At 43.7% G+C, this 17,775-nt stretch overlaps 1 protein-coding gene across 1 annotated transcript in view; it reads left to right on the top strand.

Moving 5' to 3' along the window:
- The first annotated feature begins 7,119 nt into the window (after positions 1-7,119).
- The window catches only part of SYT16 (synaptotagmin 16), a 141,903-nt gene continuing 131,247 nt past the window's right edge, over positions 7,120-17,775 (top strand). The window contains exon 1 of the mRNA XM_039538802.1: positions 7,120-7,193. Within this exon, the coding sequence (XP_039394736.1) occupies positions 7,181-7,193 (13 nt within the window). The 5' untranslated portion in view covers positions 7,120-7,180. The remainder of the gene's footprint in view (positions 7,194-17,775) is intronic.

Here is a 17,775-nt window from a genome sequence, read left to right on the forward strand (position 1 = left end):
CATTGCAATGGTAGTTGTGCTCTTCCAACATGCATACTGATTTATTTAGAAATCTCCTTTCTGTGCACATTTGTACTAGTAACTTGGGTTAATCAAATGTTTGAAACAAACACAAATGAGGCATGAACATAACTGAAAGAATTAAAAACATTGACCAAACTCTTCTGGAAAATGTTCTGCATCATTCTCTCTGGTTATCATGACCTCCTAAAATGGAAAAATAGAGGCTGCGGGAGGTGTAGAGGACTGTGCTGCAGTCAGGAAACAAGATAGGACACAGTTGTAGATCTCGATCCCCTCCTTGAAAGTCAGGAAGGCGCAGAAGTTGGGAGAGCACCCCTACTTTCAAGCAGATGTTACATGTGAAGCTGCACTCCTGACAATTAGTATCAGTCTCATCTGCTAAGGAGCTTCCTGCAGCATCTGTCCCTTTCCCAGCATCCAGGGGTTGGGGCTGGGCCTGGCTTCCCACCAGTGTGATACTATTGGAGGGGAGGCAACTGGGAGATTATGCATCTTCTGCATTATCCTCTAGCTAGTGCATAGTTTGAGAAGGTGGTTTCTAACTAGAAGAAAATGGGAAGTGAGGGCAGATAAGTTTGTCTTGACAACATATGTTTGAGATTCTTCATGGCAACGTGTGCTGGGAGGCAGCTAAGAATTAAGATTCACAATACTCGGCCAATATTGGAAAAAAATTCCTTTCTTAAATTTCAGTCCGATCTGCAGGTAGAGGTTATGAAAGCAGGAGGGGCACCTCCTGAGATGCCCTTTAGTGGACTCACGCTGTATTGTACAATTGTGACATTACCCAGGGTACAACCTGGACAGATGTGTCCCCTCAAATCTCCAACCCGGTGTGCCTTTTGCCCTGCTTCATTGGAAGAGCAACCATTCCTGATCCTGCTCTCACACAGCCTCTAACATGTAAAACCAGTCCCAATGTAAATTGTGCTGAGAGCAATCTAAAGATGCAATGCCATCCCAAAAGTTTCTTTGGGTAAGATCAGTATCTATAGTAATATAATATCTTATTTGCTCACTTCTGCATTTAGAATCATAGAAATGTAGGGCTGAAAGGGACAGTGTGAGGTCATCAAGTTCAGCCCCCTGTGCTAAGGCAGGGCGAAGAAAACCTAGACTGTCTCTGATAGATTTTGTCTAACCTGTTCTTAAAAACCTCCAGTGATGGGGATTCCATAACCTCCTTTAGACACCTATTTCAGAGTTTAACTACCCTTATAGCTAGAAAGATTTTCCTAATATCTAACCTGAATCTCCTTTGCTGCAGATTAAACCCATTACTTCTTGTCCTACCTTCAGTGGCTGTGGAGCACAATTGATTATCATCCATTTTATATCAGCCCTTAACATATTTCAAGACTTCTTTTTTGCAAGATTAAACATGCCCATTTTTTTTTACACTTTCCTCATAGGTCAGGTTTTTGAAACCTTTTATCATTTTTGCTATTCTCCTCTGGACTCTAGTTTATCCACATCTTTCTTAAAGTGTGGCACCCAGAACTGGACACAGTTGACCTATTGTTGCAAGCTGACTGGGAGATGTTGATTAATTCAGCCCATCAAAAGTCAGTTTCAAGGCTACATCCTCCACTGTTGCCCAGGTTTGATGAGTAGTTGCTATTTACATATGCTGGGGCTGGGGTGGGGCTGTGCCCTGCTGCCTCAGAATTGACCCTTTGCCTCAGAACAGTGCTCCAGAATTAAGTTCTAATTTGAAAACAATCTTTCTAGCCCTCATCACTGTGTAGAAATGCTAGTGAAAATGTGAACCACGTAAACTGATTGTTTGCAGAGTCATGCAACCTAAAATGAGCTGATGTTCAGTTCAGATCAGATGATCACAAAATTCTATTCCACCTGGGAGTGCATCAGTGTTCCAGAGCTAGACCAACACAGGCCTTTTGCTTTCTTGACATTTCTCCACCTTTGCACAGAAAGGTATTTTCACAAGATACTTGGAGGAGAAGATGGAAGGAAACACTCTGGACTAAGTCAGAGAGGAGAAACCATATACCCCTGGGTAGCAAGCTTTCTCCTCTTCCACCTGCATTTCCTGATGGTATATGGCACTTTTTCTGGCTCTGGTAGATAATGAAGTATTAGATCTTAAAACTGCAACACAATGTACTGAAAAACTTTTTTACCCATTTTTAGAGGGTTCTATAATCTGTTCTTCATTTTTCTCCTCCGGTGGCCTTTACAGTTTGACCTATAGCACTCAGGCAATTTGGTTTTCTCTATTGGAGAAATAGGGCCAATACCAATATTTACAGCTGAGTAGTTTTTCTGTGAAATATATGGCATAAATAGCTTACATGATGTGGTATGAAGGGTTTATTGCCATCTGTTCGGGATGATTTGCTTAACATTTTATGTAGTCAGTGTTCTCTCCTCACACGTACATACTAATTATGTTACTTAACTGAAACAGTAAAGCTTTGTGTGTGTTCTCAGATCTATGAATTTAATTTTGAAATCCACCATACTTTTGGAAGTCTTTAACCCACATTTTACACTGTTCAGTTTGGCCCAGTTTATGCTATACGTTGTTAGTTTCAGGGATACCTTTCTGAACAGTTTCATCTAATAAAGTTGAGCTGGCAGCATAGATGGAACAAAACTGTTTAGCTCTAAAGTCAACCAAGTTGAATTTTCTAATTATTTCTCTTTGCCATTGCTGAAAATGTCCGAGACGACTCATTCATTACTGCACAGCGATGGAGACATTCAAAACCCAGGAGCAATTGTGACGTTATCTGATTAAAATATGACCATGTAGATCATTGTTGCTACCACTGTTACATAATTGCAACAAGTCTTGTACAAAGGTTGCCAAGTAAGGTGTCTATGGAAAGGTTATGATTTGCGATTATGCTATTTGTATGCCTGTATCGTGTTTGTATTTGAAGCTATAAGTATTGGCTCTATACTTGGATTTCAAAAGCTTGCTCCTGGGGTAATGCCCACAAGGTATTTAGCCAGCACATCTTGGAGGGACTATTCTAACTGAGTGGCCCATCAAAAGAGCATTTAACTCACTTTAGACGATGCCCATCTACCCTGAATGGACTTTCCTGTGAACTTGCTGTTTGAAGTATAGATAATGACTTCTACTATGACTAAGCAGAATCATGCATGGATATGTGACTAGCCCATGTGACTCCAAACACCATCTTGTCACCTGTGATCTTCCACAAGCAGTGCTGAAGCCTTTGTTTGAAACAATGGGTTTTCCTCCACATAGCAGAAGCTATAAAAGGCCCTGGAAATACCTCCATTTTGCCTCTTTCCTGCTCAAACCTCTAGACTTATACTAATGGGAGCATTCTAACCAAGGGATCGAGGACCTTCCAATGATTTGGAAGCAACCAGAGACTTGACTTAAGTCACCAGTTTATTGCATTACTGCTACAAGCCTGAACCAAGAACTTTGCAATTACTATATATATTTGATTCCTTTAACTAATTTTATCTCTTGCTTTTCTTTCTCTTTTGATAAATAAACCTTTACATTTTAGATACTAAGGGATTGACAACAGCATGATTATTGGGTAAGATCTGAGTGATATTGACCTGTGTGTGTGGCTGGTCCTTTGGGATCAGAACTCTTTGTTTGATTAAACTGGTTTTAAGGAGCCCATTCATCTTGAAGTCTGGTGTTTTTGGTGGTGATCCAAGAACTGGAATATCTAAGGCAACTGCTTTTCTGACTTGTTAGCCAGTGAGGTGAAACAGAAGTTTGCTTTTGTTGCTGGTTTGGTATATCTTTTGGGGCAATAACCACCAGTTTTGGGGTGTATCTGCCCTATTTATCAGCAGTTTGTCCTGAATTTGGTATTCTCAGTTGTGACCCATGGAGACCCGATTACAGCAATTTACAGTATTCTTGGAAAAAAGAGAGTAAGGTGAGTAACTACATTAGCTCTTTACATAATTAATTTAATCTGATCTTTTAGTTTTTTGTCTCTTTCCCTCCAACCTGACCCTGCACACCAGTGCAGACTGACAAATGGATGCAGGGATGTCCAGGAATACATACAGCCTGCTGCTGAAGTGACTCTGTTGCTATATCAACACTGTGGATACAGATGCTAAGTAATGATCATAGCAGCCAGCCAGCCCCCAGAGATTATGTATTAAGTACAAGCATAGTTAAGGGCATGAAGCTTAATTGCTGGGCTAAGAAAATCCTTTTCTGAGAATATAATGCGAATCAGTTCAGACTGCTCAAAGCTGACAGTTCTGCATGAAGGATGGGAACTCTACAAAGTGGGAGCTAAGTTACTTGACATTTTGAAGTTCTTTGTTTTTGGTTGAGGAAATGTCAGTGCACTGTATCACTACTGAAAACATTTTCACACACAATATTAGCACAGGTTACAGCTGGTGCTATATACTTCTGAATGGCTTAGTAACTTCAAAATGTAACTTGGACCTAGTTGTAAGCCAAATTCAGCCCCTCATGCCATTATGCCAGTGACAATTGCTGGAGCAGAGTATGCTCCCTCCCTGGAATCCTAGAAATGTAGAGGTGGATGGGGCCTTGAGAGGTCATCTAGTCCATCTCTCTGTGCTAGGTAGGACCAAGAACACCTAGCCCATTCCTGCCAGGTGTCTGTCCAGCTTATTCTTAAAAACCTCCAATGATGGGGATTCCACAACCTCTCTTGGAAGCCTATTCCAGAGCTTAACTACCTTTTATGGTGAGAAAGCTTTTCCTAATAGCTAACCTAAATCTCCTTTGCTGCAGATTATGCCTACAGTGACTATGGAGAACAATTGATCATCATCCTCTTTGTAACAGCAGTCTTCAAAAATATGTTAAGGGCTATCAGGTTGTCTTTTTCAAGACTAAACATGCCCAGTTTTTTTAGCCTTTCCTCATAGGTCAGGTTTTCTGAAGCTTTTATCATTTTTATTGCTCTCCTCTGGGCTCTCTCCAATTTGTCCACATGCCCCTTAAGATTGGGGGAGAAGGCCAGTAGGGACCCGTGTGGAGATGGCTATACTAGCTTTACACCAGAGTGTAGATATCGCATTAAGTCGATATAAGTTGTCATTCAAGGGGTGATTTTTACACCCTAAGCGATGTAACTTGCTCATGTCAACTTAAGCAGTAGTGTAGACAAGGCCTAAATTTAATGTATTTTTATTAGAGCTGGTTGAAAATCAGACACAAATAATTGTGAATATTTCATCAACATTTTTCTCCCATTTTTTGGGTCAACATTTGAAATCTGAAGAATTTCAACCACCTTTATTTTTTTAGAGATCCAAGGGGCCATTTCTGTGGGAGGAATGACTCTGTACAGGTCAGTTTCAACTCGCAGAGTTCCTCTGGGGCAAGTGGGGCAAAGATCTTCTAAACTTGAGGACATGCATGTCAGCAACTCACACGGATCTCCAGTCATTGAGGGTTAGGGGCCACTCTCATTACCACTACAAAAGTTATTTGTCCTCCCTTGGTATCCTACTGTTAATTGGATTGTCTTGTTAGACTGACCTCACACTTGGTAAGGCAACTCCTATCTTTTCATGTATTTATACCTGCTCCTGTATTTTTCACTTCATGCATCTGATGAAGTGGGTTCTAGCCCCCGAAAGCTTATGCCCAAATAAAGTTATTAGTCTCTAAGGCCTGGTCTACACTAAGAAGGGGGTTCGAATTAGGGTACGCAAATTCAGCTACGTGAATAGCGTAGCTGAATTCGAAGTACCCTAATTCGAACAACTCACCCGTCCAGACGCGGCGGGGTCAAACTCCGCGGCTCCCCCGTCGACTCCGCCAACTCCTTCTGCCGAGGTGGAGTACTGGAGTCGACTGCGGCGCTTCCGGAGTTCGAACTATTGCGTCTAGATCAGACGCGATAGTTCGAACTCCAAAAAGTCGAACTCTCCGCGTCGAACCGGCAGGTAAGTGTAGACGTACCCTAAGGTGCCACAAGGACTCCTCGTTGTTTTTGCTGATACAGACTAACACAGCTACCACTCTGAAACCTGTCATCCAGGGGCCCAGTGTCTCAGCATAATCCCCACCCCACTATGACAGCATGGTTTCAAAGAACCCTTTCCCAGGGCATGTCCCAAACTCACCCTTGGATGCCCAGAGGGGATGTTTCAGTGGAGAGGGGAGGAAAGGTCATAAGAAGCATTCGACATTATTACAGCCATTCAAATCCTCACGTTTTAAGGGACAATACCTTGCTCTACACCTACAGAGTCCAAATATAAAAGAAGTTTTTACAAAGCTGGGGGAAGAGGATAAGGATGCTTCTTTTTAGGCTCAAATCCCTCATCCCCCCAGAGACCCCATGTCAGAGGGTGGCCGACTCTTTAAGGGGAGTCAGGGCTCACTCTCACCGGACAGGAGCCAGTTTCGGCCAACGGTAAGAAATTAACCGCGTAGGCGGATGGATGGCAGCTAACTGACTAATGGATCTGATCAAAGGCTACCAAAGCTCAGTTTGAAGGCGAGTGCTCCCGGACAGAGGTGCCAGGCGGGCTGCTGCCAGGCTTACAGTACACAGGCCAGACAGACGGCTGTGGGACTCCTGACCCAGGCAGCAACCCTCCCGCTAGCACCCCTCTCCCTCAGAGCCGTCTCCCTCTTTCTAGCTGAGCGCCGGTGGCCTTTTTGGGTGCCAGGGCTCCAAAGCCAATTGGGCCAAACAGCCACCTCGACAGCTGACGGCGCATCGGGGGGCTGCGGCTTCCTCCTAGCGACCCCTCAGGGGCAGCCGGGGCCCTGCTCCCCCTAACAGGAGCCTGACACCCCCCCAGTTCCCTGACTCGCAGAGGCCAGGTGCGGCCTGGCTAGGGGATGGACTGGGCCAGGCCCAGCAGGGGCTCACTCCGCAGCGGCCCCCAGCCCTGGCACTTGTCCCCCGCTGCGCTAAGAGGCTCCTGGGCGCTGCCCGTATTGGGGGGGGGGGATGGCGGCAGCAGGGCCCCGATTCTGCCCAGGAGCCCGCGCGCTGGGCCATGTCTGGTGACCGCAGCCCGGGAAGGGGCCGGGCGGGGGCTGCAGGGCGGCGGCGGGAGGCTCGGCGTGCGCCTGCCGGCCGGCCGGGGCGGCCGCTGCGTGTGTGCGCGGCGCGTCTGGCCAGGCGGTGCCGGGAGCCGGCGGGGAGAGACGCGCTCGGCTGCGGGCTGGGCCATGGCGACCGACAGTAAGTGCGAGCCCCGGGGGCCCCCCTCCGCCTCGGCCCCGGCTGCGGCGATGGCTGGCTGGGACCGGCCTGGGCAGGGGTGAAGCCCCAGCCCCGCCTCCCCGCTGTCCCTTTAGCGTAACCTCCCTCCCCCCAGCACCCGCCCGCCCTAGTGCCAGCTGCTCTGCCCCCACCTCCAGCCCGCCCCGGCCCCAAGCCCTGCCACCCCCGCTCCTCTGCCCAGCCCCCCCAGCCCCTAGTTCCTCAATCCGCTTGGCCCCCAGCTGCCTGCAGCCCTCTCTGTGCCCCCCACCTCCCTTAGCCGGGCTGCAACCCTCCCCCTCTCAGCCTTCCCACCCCCACCTGCCTCAGCTCCCCCATGACTCCTGCACCCTTCTGAGCAATGGGGAGAGGGAGAATTGCCTGGCATGTCCTCGGCCCGTTGCCTTCCCCTTTCTCCAGGTCTCTTCCCCTGCCCTGCACCTGCTGCTAGCCATGAAAACTGCCTGGGGCTTTAATAGGCAGGGCTCAGGGAAGCCTTGGTAAAAAAGGCAGGATTTTCCTGTGGTCAGTGGCTGCCCCACCAGAGCAGAGAGAAATGTCACCTGTTAGGAGAGGGGCTTCCAGAGATAGTGATGTTGGCTGTAAAAGGCAGCGCCTACCACTGAACTTTTGCCTTTCGGGCCCGTCCTGCTGCTAGAATGAGGAAAATCAGGCCGGCCCAGTTCAGCTACCTGCCAGCTATTCAGTGGCACCATTTTTACAGCCAGGAAGAGTGGGGTTTTTTATGGACGTGATTTTATATTTCATTTTATTTGAGAGAATAAGATTTAGGCCCGTAGGTATTGATTGACGTCTGCATTAGGGGGGCTCCTCCAGTCAGGCCAGTGGGGCTGTGTATGGGGGGAAATTCCGTGCCTGCCTGAAGCTTGCAGTTTGGGGAGCAATGCAGTGCCCCCCTGCCTCCTCAAACCACACCCATGCTTTGGCCTATCTGTTTAGTATAAGCCCCCAAAAGTCTAGCTCAGTGGTTCTCAACCTGTGGCCCAAGGACTGCATGCAGCCCAATCAGCACAGAGCTGCGGCCTATGTGATATCCTCAGGGCCATACACGTAGTTTTGGATGCAGCCCACATAGCACATTGTGGGCTGCATATGTGATCCACAATGGTAAACAGGTTGAGAACCACTGGCGCTCCTGAGAGACAGGACTGCTTCTTACTTTTTGTGCATATATTTCCTAGCGTGATGGGACTCTGATCTCGGCTGCAGCCTCTAGACACTACCTTTACTAATAATGGTCAGCTTCCCTTTTGGCTCATCTGTTACAGTTGTTGCATAGTGACAGAAACTGTCTAGGCTTAAGTTTTGGCTGCAGTAGTTTTATATGCACACATGTGATATCCACCTCTGTTAATTGATATAAGCCACTCTAGTGTTTGGTCACCATGTTCTGCGTTGTGCCACCTTTGATTCAGGGCAGTACTCTAAGCTTTTAGAATCACCATCCTAACCTTTGTCTTCATACTTTATACCGAAACAGACATTAATACTTGTTAAAGGTTGTTTAACTGATCCATTGCATATGGCCTGATGGAAGAATTGTTTTTGAAAAATAGTAGAGTTCTTTAAATGATGGTATGTATCAAGTGAGGAATGGTCGAGAACGAAAACCTGACTTTGAGCTTTTTTGAAAGCAGTTAGACTATTCAGGCATCTGTTTCCCTCTACCTTTAACCGTACAGTGATAGTTAAATATGTCTGCTGTTCCTTGATTTCTTTCAAGAGCATCTCCCTCAGGACGGATTGTCTTGGGCAAGGCCCAGATGAAATGTAGGTTGTTGTGCACTGCTTTTATTGAGGCCTTAGAAGAACTATGGAATGACCTGATTTGTTCAATTTTATACGACAACGTTGTCAAACGCTGACTTTCCTCTTGTTGCTTTTATAAGAACATAAGAACATAAGAAAGGCCGTACCGGGTCAGACCAAAGGTCCATCTAGCCCAGTATCTGTCTACCCACAGTGGCCAATGCCAGGTGCCCCTGAGGGAGTGAACCTAACAGGCAATGATCAAGTGATCTCTCTCCTGCCATCCATCTCCATCCTCTGACGAACAGAGGCTAGGGACACCATTCTTACCCATCCTGGCTAATAGCCATTTATGGACTTAGCCACCATGAATTTATCCAGTCCCCTTTTAAACATTGTTATAGTCCTAGCCTTCACAACCTCCTCAGGTAAGGAGTTCCACAAGTTGACTGTGCGCTGCGTGAAGAAGAACTTCCTTTTATTTGTTTTAAACCTGCTGCCTATTAATTTCATTTGGTGACCCCTAGTTCTTGTATTATGGGAATAAGTAAATAACTTTTCCTTATCCACTTTCTCAACATCACTCATGATTTTATATACCTCTATCATGTCCCCCCTTAGTCTTCTCTTTTCCAAACTGAAGAGTCCTAGCCTCTTTAATCTTTCCTCATATGGGACCCTCTCTAAACCCCTAATCATTTTAGTTGCTCTTTTCTGAACCTTTTCTAGTGCTAGAATATCTTTTTTGAGGTGAGGAGACCACATCTGTACACAGTATTCGAGATGTGGGCGTACCATGGATTTATATAAGGGCAATAATATATTCTCAGTCTTATTCTCTATCCCCTTTTTAATGATTCCTAACATCCTGTTTGCTTTTTTGACCGCCTCTGCACACTGCGTGGACATCTTCAGAGAACTATCCACGATAACGCCAAGATCTTTTTCCTGACTCGTTGTAGCTAAATTAGCCCCCATCATGTTGTATGTATAGTTGGGGTTATTTTTTCCAATGTGCATTACTTTACATTTATCCACATTAAATGTCATTTGCCATTTTGTTGCCCAATCACTTAGTTTTGTGAGATCTTTTTGAAATTCTTCACAATCTGCTTTGGTCTTAACTATCTTGAGTAGTTTAGTATCATCTGCAAACTTTGCCACCTCACTGTTTACCCCTTTCTCCAGATCATTTATGAATAAATTGAATAGGATTGGTCCTAGGACTGACCCTTGGGGAACACCACTAGTTATAAGTTAGCTGGGACCTGAGGGCAGTGTTGGTGCTGAATACATAATTAAAAATGGTCTTTATCATATTTTAGAATATTTTACAAATATATGAAAATACAAAGGGCCAGCTTCTCGTCCCCAGAGTGGCTGCTTCGCACTGCACTGGCAGCACAAATGTGAGATGTATAGGTATCAATATGCCTTGAATCTACTGTTAATAACTATAGAGCCTTCAGTCTCTTAAATAAAAAAAGCTGTCCCTCTATTGCTCCCATCAAAAACACCAACAAGATCACAAAGATGTACCTTTGTTTGCCTCTCACATCTTCCTCCAGGAATAGGAAACGGGATGTTTAAACAAAATCTTCAAGTTATTGTTTGTTACTTGGGCAAGAATCTCATAACATATATGAAGGCAAATATGTGTCTTCCCCTCTGACTAGCTAAAAAGAGCTTCCCACAGGCTGACAAACCAGGGAAACATCTTCTTGGCCTGTGCAGAGTGACCCATTGTGTCCTGTAAGTTAATCAAGTAATAGAGATGAGTTGAGAATTTTAAATCGGTTAAGAATAGCTTGTGGAGTGACCTACAGAAAGACAAAGGCTGTAGGGGTCAAGCTTGCTGTATCTTTCACCCCCCCCCCCCCGAGTTAATTTGTCTGCCTTATTAATCAGATATACATCCCTCTGTATGCAGATGATCTGCTTTGTTTCTTTGATATAATGTCTCTTGTTCTGTTGTAATCCCTGAAGGATGTAAAATAAAAGGTATTAATTATAAATAAGGAATGTATGGACTATGTCCACTAAATTTAGAAGAACTAAACGCTTCTGTTGGGTTTTTTTCCTAAATGTTTGTTGCAGTCTGCAGGTTGTATGAATTATATGGCACCAGAAAGAAAAATAATATTGAAAAATATCATCACCTAATGAGTGCATAACTCTGCAGTAGTAAAATAAATTGTTTAAAAGTGGTGTATGTGGGGGGGAAATTCCAATTAATGGTCTGGGTTAATAGAGAAATACAGTCCTTGAAATGAATTAAGCTAGGGCTGTCAATTAATCGCATTTAGCTCATGCGATTAACTCAAAAAAATTAATCGTGATTAATCGCACTGTTAAACAATAGAATATCAATTGAAATGTATTCAATATTTTTTGATTTTTTTTTACATTTTCAAATATATTGATTTATATTACAACACAGAATACAAAGTGTACAGTGCTCACTTTATAGTATTATTTTTTATTACAAATATTTGCACTGTAAAAATGATAAACAAAAGAAATAGTATTTTTCAATTCACCTCATACAAGTACTGTAGAGCAATCTCTTTATTGTGAAAGTGTAACTTACAAATGCAGATTTTTTTTGTTACATAACTGCAAAACAAAACAATGTAAAACTTTAGAGCCAACAAGTCCACTCAGTCATACTTCTTGATCAGCCAATTGCTAAGACAAACAAGTTTGTTTACATTTACAGGAGATAATGCTGCCTGCTTCTTATTTACAATGTCACCTGAAAGTGAGAACAGACATTTGCATGGCACTTTTGTAGCCGGTGTTGCAAGGTACTTACGTGTTAGATATGCTAAACATTCATATGCCTCTTCATGCTTCGGCCACCATTCCAGATGACATGCTTTCATGCTAATGATGCTCGTTAAAAAAATAAAATGTTAATTAAATTTGTGACTGAACTCCTTGGAGGAGAATTGTATGTCTCCTGTTCTGTTTTACCTGCATTCTGCCAGATATGTTATAGCAATCTCAGATGATGACCCAGCACATGTTCATTTTAAGAACACTTTCACAGCAGATTTGACAAAACGCAAAGAAGGTACCAATGTGAGATTTCTAAAGATAGTTACAGCACTCAACCCAAGGTTTAAGAATTTGAAGTGCCGTCCAAAATCTGAATGGGACGAGGTGTGGAACATGCTTTCAGAAGTCTTAAAAGAGCAACACTCAGATGTAGAAACTACAGAACCTGAACCATCAAAAAAGAAAATCAACCTTCCGCTGGTGGCATCTGACTCAGATGATGAAAATGAACATGCGTCTGCTTTGGATTGTTATTGAGCAGAACCTGTCATTGGCATGGACACATGTCCTCTGGAATTGTGGTTGACGCATGAAGGGACATATTAATTTTTAGCATATCTGGCACATAAATATCTTGCGACGCCGGCTACAACAGTGCCATCCATGCGAACTTCTGGTCCCACTTTCAGGTGACGTAAACAGGAAGCGGGCAGCATTATCTCCTGCAAATTGTAACCAAACTTGTTTGTCTGAGCAATTGCCTGACATAGGACTGAGTGGACTTGTAGGCTCTAAAGTTTTACATTGTTCTATTTTTGAATGCAGTTTTTTTTGTACATAATTCTACATTTGTAAGTTCAACTTTCATGGTAAAGAGATTGCACTACAGTACTTGTATGAAGTGAATTGAAAAATACTATTTCTTTTGTTTTTTACTGTGCAAATATTTGTAATAAAAAATAAATACAAAGTGAGCACTGTACACTTTGTATTCCGTGTTGTAATGGAAATCAATATATTTGAAAATGTAGAAAACATCCAAACTATTTAAATATATGGTATTCTGTTTAACAGTGCGATTAATCGCGATTAATTTTTTTAAATTGCTTGACAGCCCTAAATAAAACACACACAGCCTGCGATGAAGAAAGGATTAAAAATATTTGTACACTGATGCCATCTCCTAGAAGTTGAAGAAAGCAACAGAGGACCTGAGAGAGAATAAAAGTGAGAGACTTTTTGGCAAGTTCCAATAGAAATAGGAGATTTGCCCCTTCCAACGATTCCTGAAAACAGGGTATAAAATTGAGGTCACTGTGTGGGACCTCAGAGTTCGCTGAACCCGCCAAAGAAGCTGTTGAACTCGTAAAGTGCTATTAGACACTTGGGCCAGCCATGTGACTAGCTCTCCCCTATCACAAGCTTGCAAGGACTGAGGAGTGGTGGTGAGATTTCATTTCAGAGGCTGTATTTCTCTTGGTGGTCTTTAATAGTAGTAACTGAAAGTTTCCTTGTTGAGTCTGTACTCTTTCTAATGAAACCTCAAGGAATCATATTCCATATTTTAACTAAGTGATGCTATATGCATGTTCCTCCTTTGTAAATCCAAATAGATTGGCTTATGGGAGCCTCAAACAATAATTTTAAGTAGTTCCTTTTGGTGATATAAACTAGTTCCTCTCAAACCAAGCACAAGGAATAGCGAACTATTCATAAGAGTGCCTTAAGACAAAGTGCATTCTAACTTTTGAGAGAATTATTTGAAGTGTGATAAGTTTATCAGGAATAGTGAAGAATTGATATGATTACAATTAAATGTTGTAAGAAGTCTTGGTGATTAGTATTTTATGGTACAGCTGCTGGGCCTTGACTTTGACCTGTGACAATTGCTTGCAGGACTGCATGTGTGTTTTGGGTTCAAAACATTGCTGGAACGTTTGGGATATGTAAACATGACTTATAAAACTGTTGATTATATTTCTGTGTGGTTGCAAATAGCTGTGTCCTGATCTGAGAAACACTATTGAAGATAAAAGTTGATCTGAGAAGAACCTAACATTATAATTTGTAAGCTAATTCCATGTAGATGGTAGCTATGATATTTATCCAATTGGCAAATTGGATTTCAGCTTTAAAATCTAACTGGCACATTGGGAGTCGTTTTTTATGAATTTACCAGCCATGTTGCCAGAGCAGTTGCAAAGCTGGCAGAACTGACCATCTGAGGATTCCCCCTGCCTGGGGAAAGTTGTGGATGGAGTAGAGCTCCCATAGTGGCCTCTATGGCAGCAGCATCTCATGGGGGCCATCCCTGGCAGAAAGGGGTATGACCAGAGCATCTCTATTTGTCGGTGATTCCTGGTGGCCAGCGGCAGCCAGGTGTATGTTAGAGCAGCCCTGATCTACCAATTGTCCTTTTTGTCTCAAGGATTGGGGGTGAGGGGAATAAAGAGGGGCGTGTATGGCAATCTTGACCCTACCTGAGGCTGCGCCACTGGTCAGGGCCAGCAAGTACCAAAAAAACCTGAATAATTTTAATGCATATCTAAAGTTAGGGGTCTGTTCCTCATAGTAGTAGATCCATTCAGGGTTCATGAGACTCTTATCAAATGGCAGCGGTTACAAGAGGGAATAAACTGTAAAGAAAAGACGAATCAGAAGAGAAAGAGAGGAGAATTGCTATCAGAACACCAGTCTGTTTAAGGCAGTCACTTTTAAATACTAGAAAATGTTGGATGTTTCTGTATTGAAGATGAATTCTAGATCTTTTTGAAGTTTTTTAAGTTGATATTTTAGGATTTTTCTTTTTTCGTCACATGGGGTTGATTATGACATTCATAGTTTTTTAAACACCTGTTCTGGATATTTATTTTGAAGGTGCTTTATGGTATTTACATTAATGTCTGAGTAGGTTCAGGTAATCTTGGAGTAGGCATGTCTCTGTGTTTCCACAGGTAGCTGCAAAGGGCCACAGGCTTCCAAGTGTGTTTCTGGTTTTATACTCCTAGTTCTGTGGGTTGAATCAGCTGTGTGCAAATGTGACAGATTTTTAGACCATTGTTACCTGTTTTATGGGCTCAAACCTTGTTTGTTATGAAACACTTCTGTAGATGTCAAAATAGAGTGGGTTGTTTTTAAAATAATGTAAAATGCTTTGGCTTGTTTAGGAGGCACAGTGACGTCAAAAGGCAGCTTTTACAAGGAAGCCTAGGAAAATCATTGCCACAAGATGTTGAAGCAAAGAGCATAGACAGGTTTGAAAGAGAACTGGAGATTTATAGAACCAACCAGAATACCGACAATTACAAGGCTTCAATTTTGGAAACACTCATACCTCTGCTTAACTTTACCATGTGAATTTAGCCCTGTTAATATCAACAGGACTGCACCAGTGGACTACAGATGGGTAAAATATGTTGATCTGTGAAAATACAGAAAACTTCATGTTGGTATTATAATTTGAGAGAGTCCATTTGACACTTCCTCTGTTGGTATAAGCTTCCTTTTCCTGTCATTTGCTCAAGTGACTTTCTCATCAGACCTGTGTTTCATAGCTGTTTTGGCTATTCTTACTGACTTGGAGTTGATTGGTGCTTCCTCTGTAGAAAGATGACTCTACTGGCTTTAATGAAAGCTACCAGTGTTTTTGAGGTAGGTCCAGTCACAGGTGACTTTTGTGGCTACTTAAGATGGAACTTTTGTCTAAGGGTGGCAAGGGTATTTTTAATATCACAGCTAAGTATCTGCATTCTCTTCTCAGTCACACCAGTTCAGTCCACCATGAAGCCAATAGGGTTGGCACTGATGTGACTGAATATAATTTAACCCTTAAAGTTCCAATAGGGCCAGGTCTAATTTTATCGGCAAGTGTGGTCCTGAGATGGGAGAGTCTCCAGTGCCTACCGTTTCGGTGAGGCATGCTTTAGGGGGCGAATAAAGGATCTGGAGTCCTTTAGAAATCTCGTGGATGTGGAGAAGGAAGTCGTACCATAGTTATGTTTTTAAGCCTTGTCCCAATGCGGGTCAGTGGTACCATGACTCAGTCCCCTTTGTTTAACTCCCATATCAATGCACTGGGCACATCAATGCACTGGACCATTCATACTCATGGACCATTCATACTCTCACTAAAAGCAGTGACGCTGGAATACTTTTTACAGTGGGGATGTTGAAAGCCAGTGGTCCCCAAACTTTTTACCCTGCACCCCCTTACTCCTGTCCGGGCCGTGGCTTGGGCGGGGGTGCAGACAAATGTCAGGGTGAGCCAGCTGGGACCACAGCTGCGGGTGGGAGCAGAGCCCTGGGTGTGGGGCCGGCAGCCAGAACCCCGGGTGCAGGGCCAGGAGCAGAGCCCTGGGTGCAAGTGTGGTGGGAGCGGGGACCCTGGGCATGGGTCTGGTGGCAGCCGGGACCCTGTGCAAAACCTGGGGGTGCTGCAATACCCCCACACCTTTAGTTCCCGTGCCTGTGACTTAATGGGTCTGTAAAGTCTTTTAGTTTGAATTGGACTTAAGTGAACAAGTGGGTTTATCTGAACAAGTCACCCACGGTGATGGCCGTGGGATAAGAACGTGAGCAGAATAATCATCTTCTGAGGGTGGCGGGAGAGGGAAATCCACAGGAAAATATGGGTCTGTTACAGCTCCCATCTACAGAGCCTGTTTTTTTTTAGCTTAAGATATAGAAATGCACTTTTAGCTCTCGAGGTCCCTGCTTCTATCTCTGGTGCCAGGCAAGGTGGCTGCCATCACATATACATGTGCAAAGGGTGGGGATGAGATTTGGCAAATAAACATGTGCTCAAAAATTTGCAGGCAGGATTAGTGGATGTCTGTTAAAAACAGGCTGTCACTGCTCAGAACATTTGAAGTCTCATTCTCTGGCGTGGTGACTTGCCTTTTCTCTCTGGATGGCATAAAGACATTAGGGTTGTGGTATTGCTGGAGATGATTCCTGCGACTTTTGGCTAGCAATGGGTAAGCACCATGTATTGTGCTGTCAGAGAAGGAAATGCACCAGCCCATTGAATATGCATTTTAGATACAAGACTTTACTGAATGGTGTTACCCAGGGTTCTTGCAACCCAAAGCTCTTGGTAACTTTTACTCTGTGCGAGGAGGTGTCAGGAAATAAATCAGGGGAGACACGACCGTCCGACCGATAGATGGCTGGCATAAACAGGGCAACACAAGAGTGCTTTCACTTAAAGCTAAACTTTACTGGACTCAAGCACTTACCCACATCTGCAACAGGTTAGTAACACACCCCCAGCCCTCGATAATTACCAAAGCTGAATGTGGCTTTTGAGTGACACAGCGACAGGCTTCCGGTGGCCAAATCTTCTGTCTGCTGGTGAGGACCGCGAGATGTATCCAGAGGGAGAGTTCAAAGAGAGTCCAAAAGAGTCCCCGATTGAGTCCAACTATCTCAAGCTTTTCCCCCTTATTTATACATTAGTAATAGAATGACATGTCCCTTAAAGAAACCTTGTTAAGTAAGCAATTTCAATGATCCAGCAAGAGGTTCCTTCTGATTATTGGTTAACCAGGTGTGGGTCTTTCCAGGGTTTGCAGCCTTGAGACCCCAATAGACATTCCTGAGGGTACATCCTGCTCTTTTAAAATGTATGTATCAGCAACTTCAACACAATTTTTATCAGGAAGGGGTCAAGCTGCCCTTGCTGTGGCACCCAAAACCTCCTCCCCTCCTGCCTTGGTCAAGCTGAGATTGCTGAATGGCCAATTTACAGTTTACTGACTAGGCTGCCTTTAACAGTATGCCATAGTGGTTTTAGGCACTTTACTGGTTTGCCAAAGTCTCCCTGTACAGTGTTACACAGGTCCATACAAAAATGCTTCCTTTGACTTCTTTTCAGATAACCAGTACCTGCTCAGATATCTTGACTTTTGTTGTGTTAACCATTTTTGTGTCATTTGATGTTCTGTTGACTGAATTCTCCCTGTCCAACTGGAGGCTTGTGTTGTGTCTGTCTGTCTAGTGATTGTAAAGC

This window comes from Mauremys reevesii, linkage group 4 (assembly GCF_016161935.1).
Source record: "Mauremys reevesii isolate NIE-2019 linkage group 4, ASM1616193v1, whole genome shotgun sequence".
NCBI lineage: Eukaryota > Metazoa > Chordata > Testudines > Geoemydidae > Mauremys > Mauremys reevesii.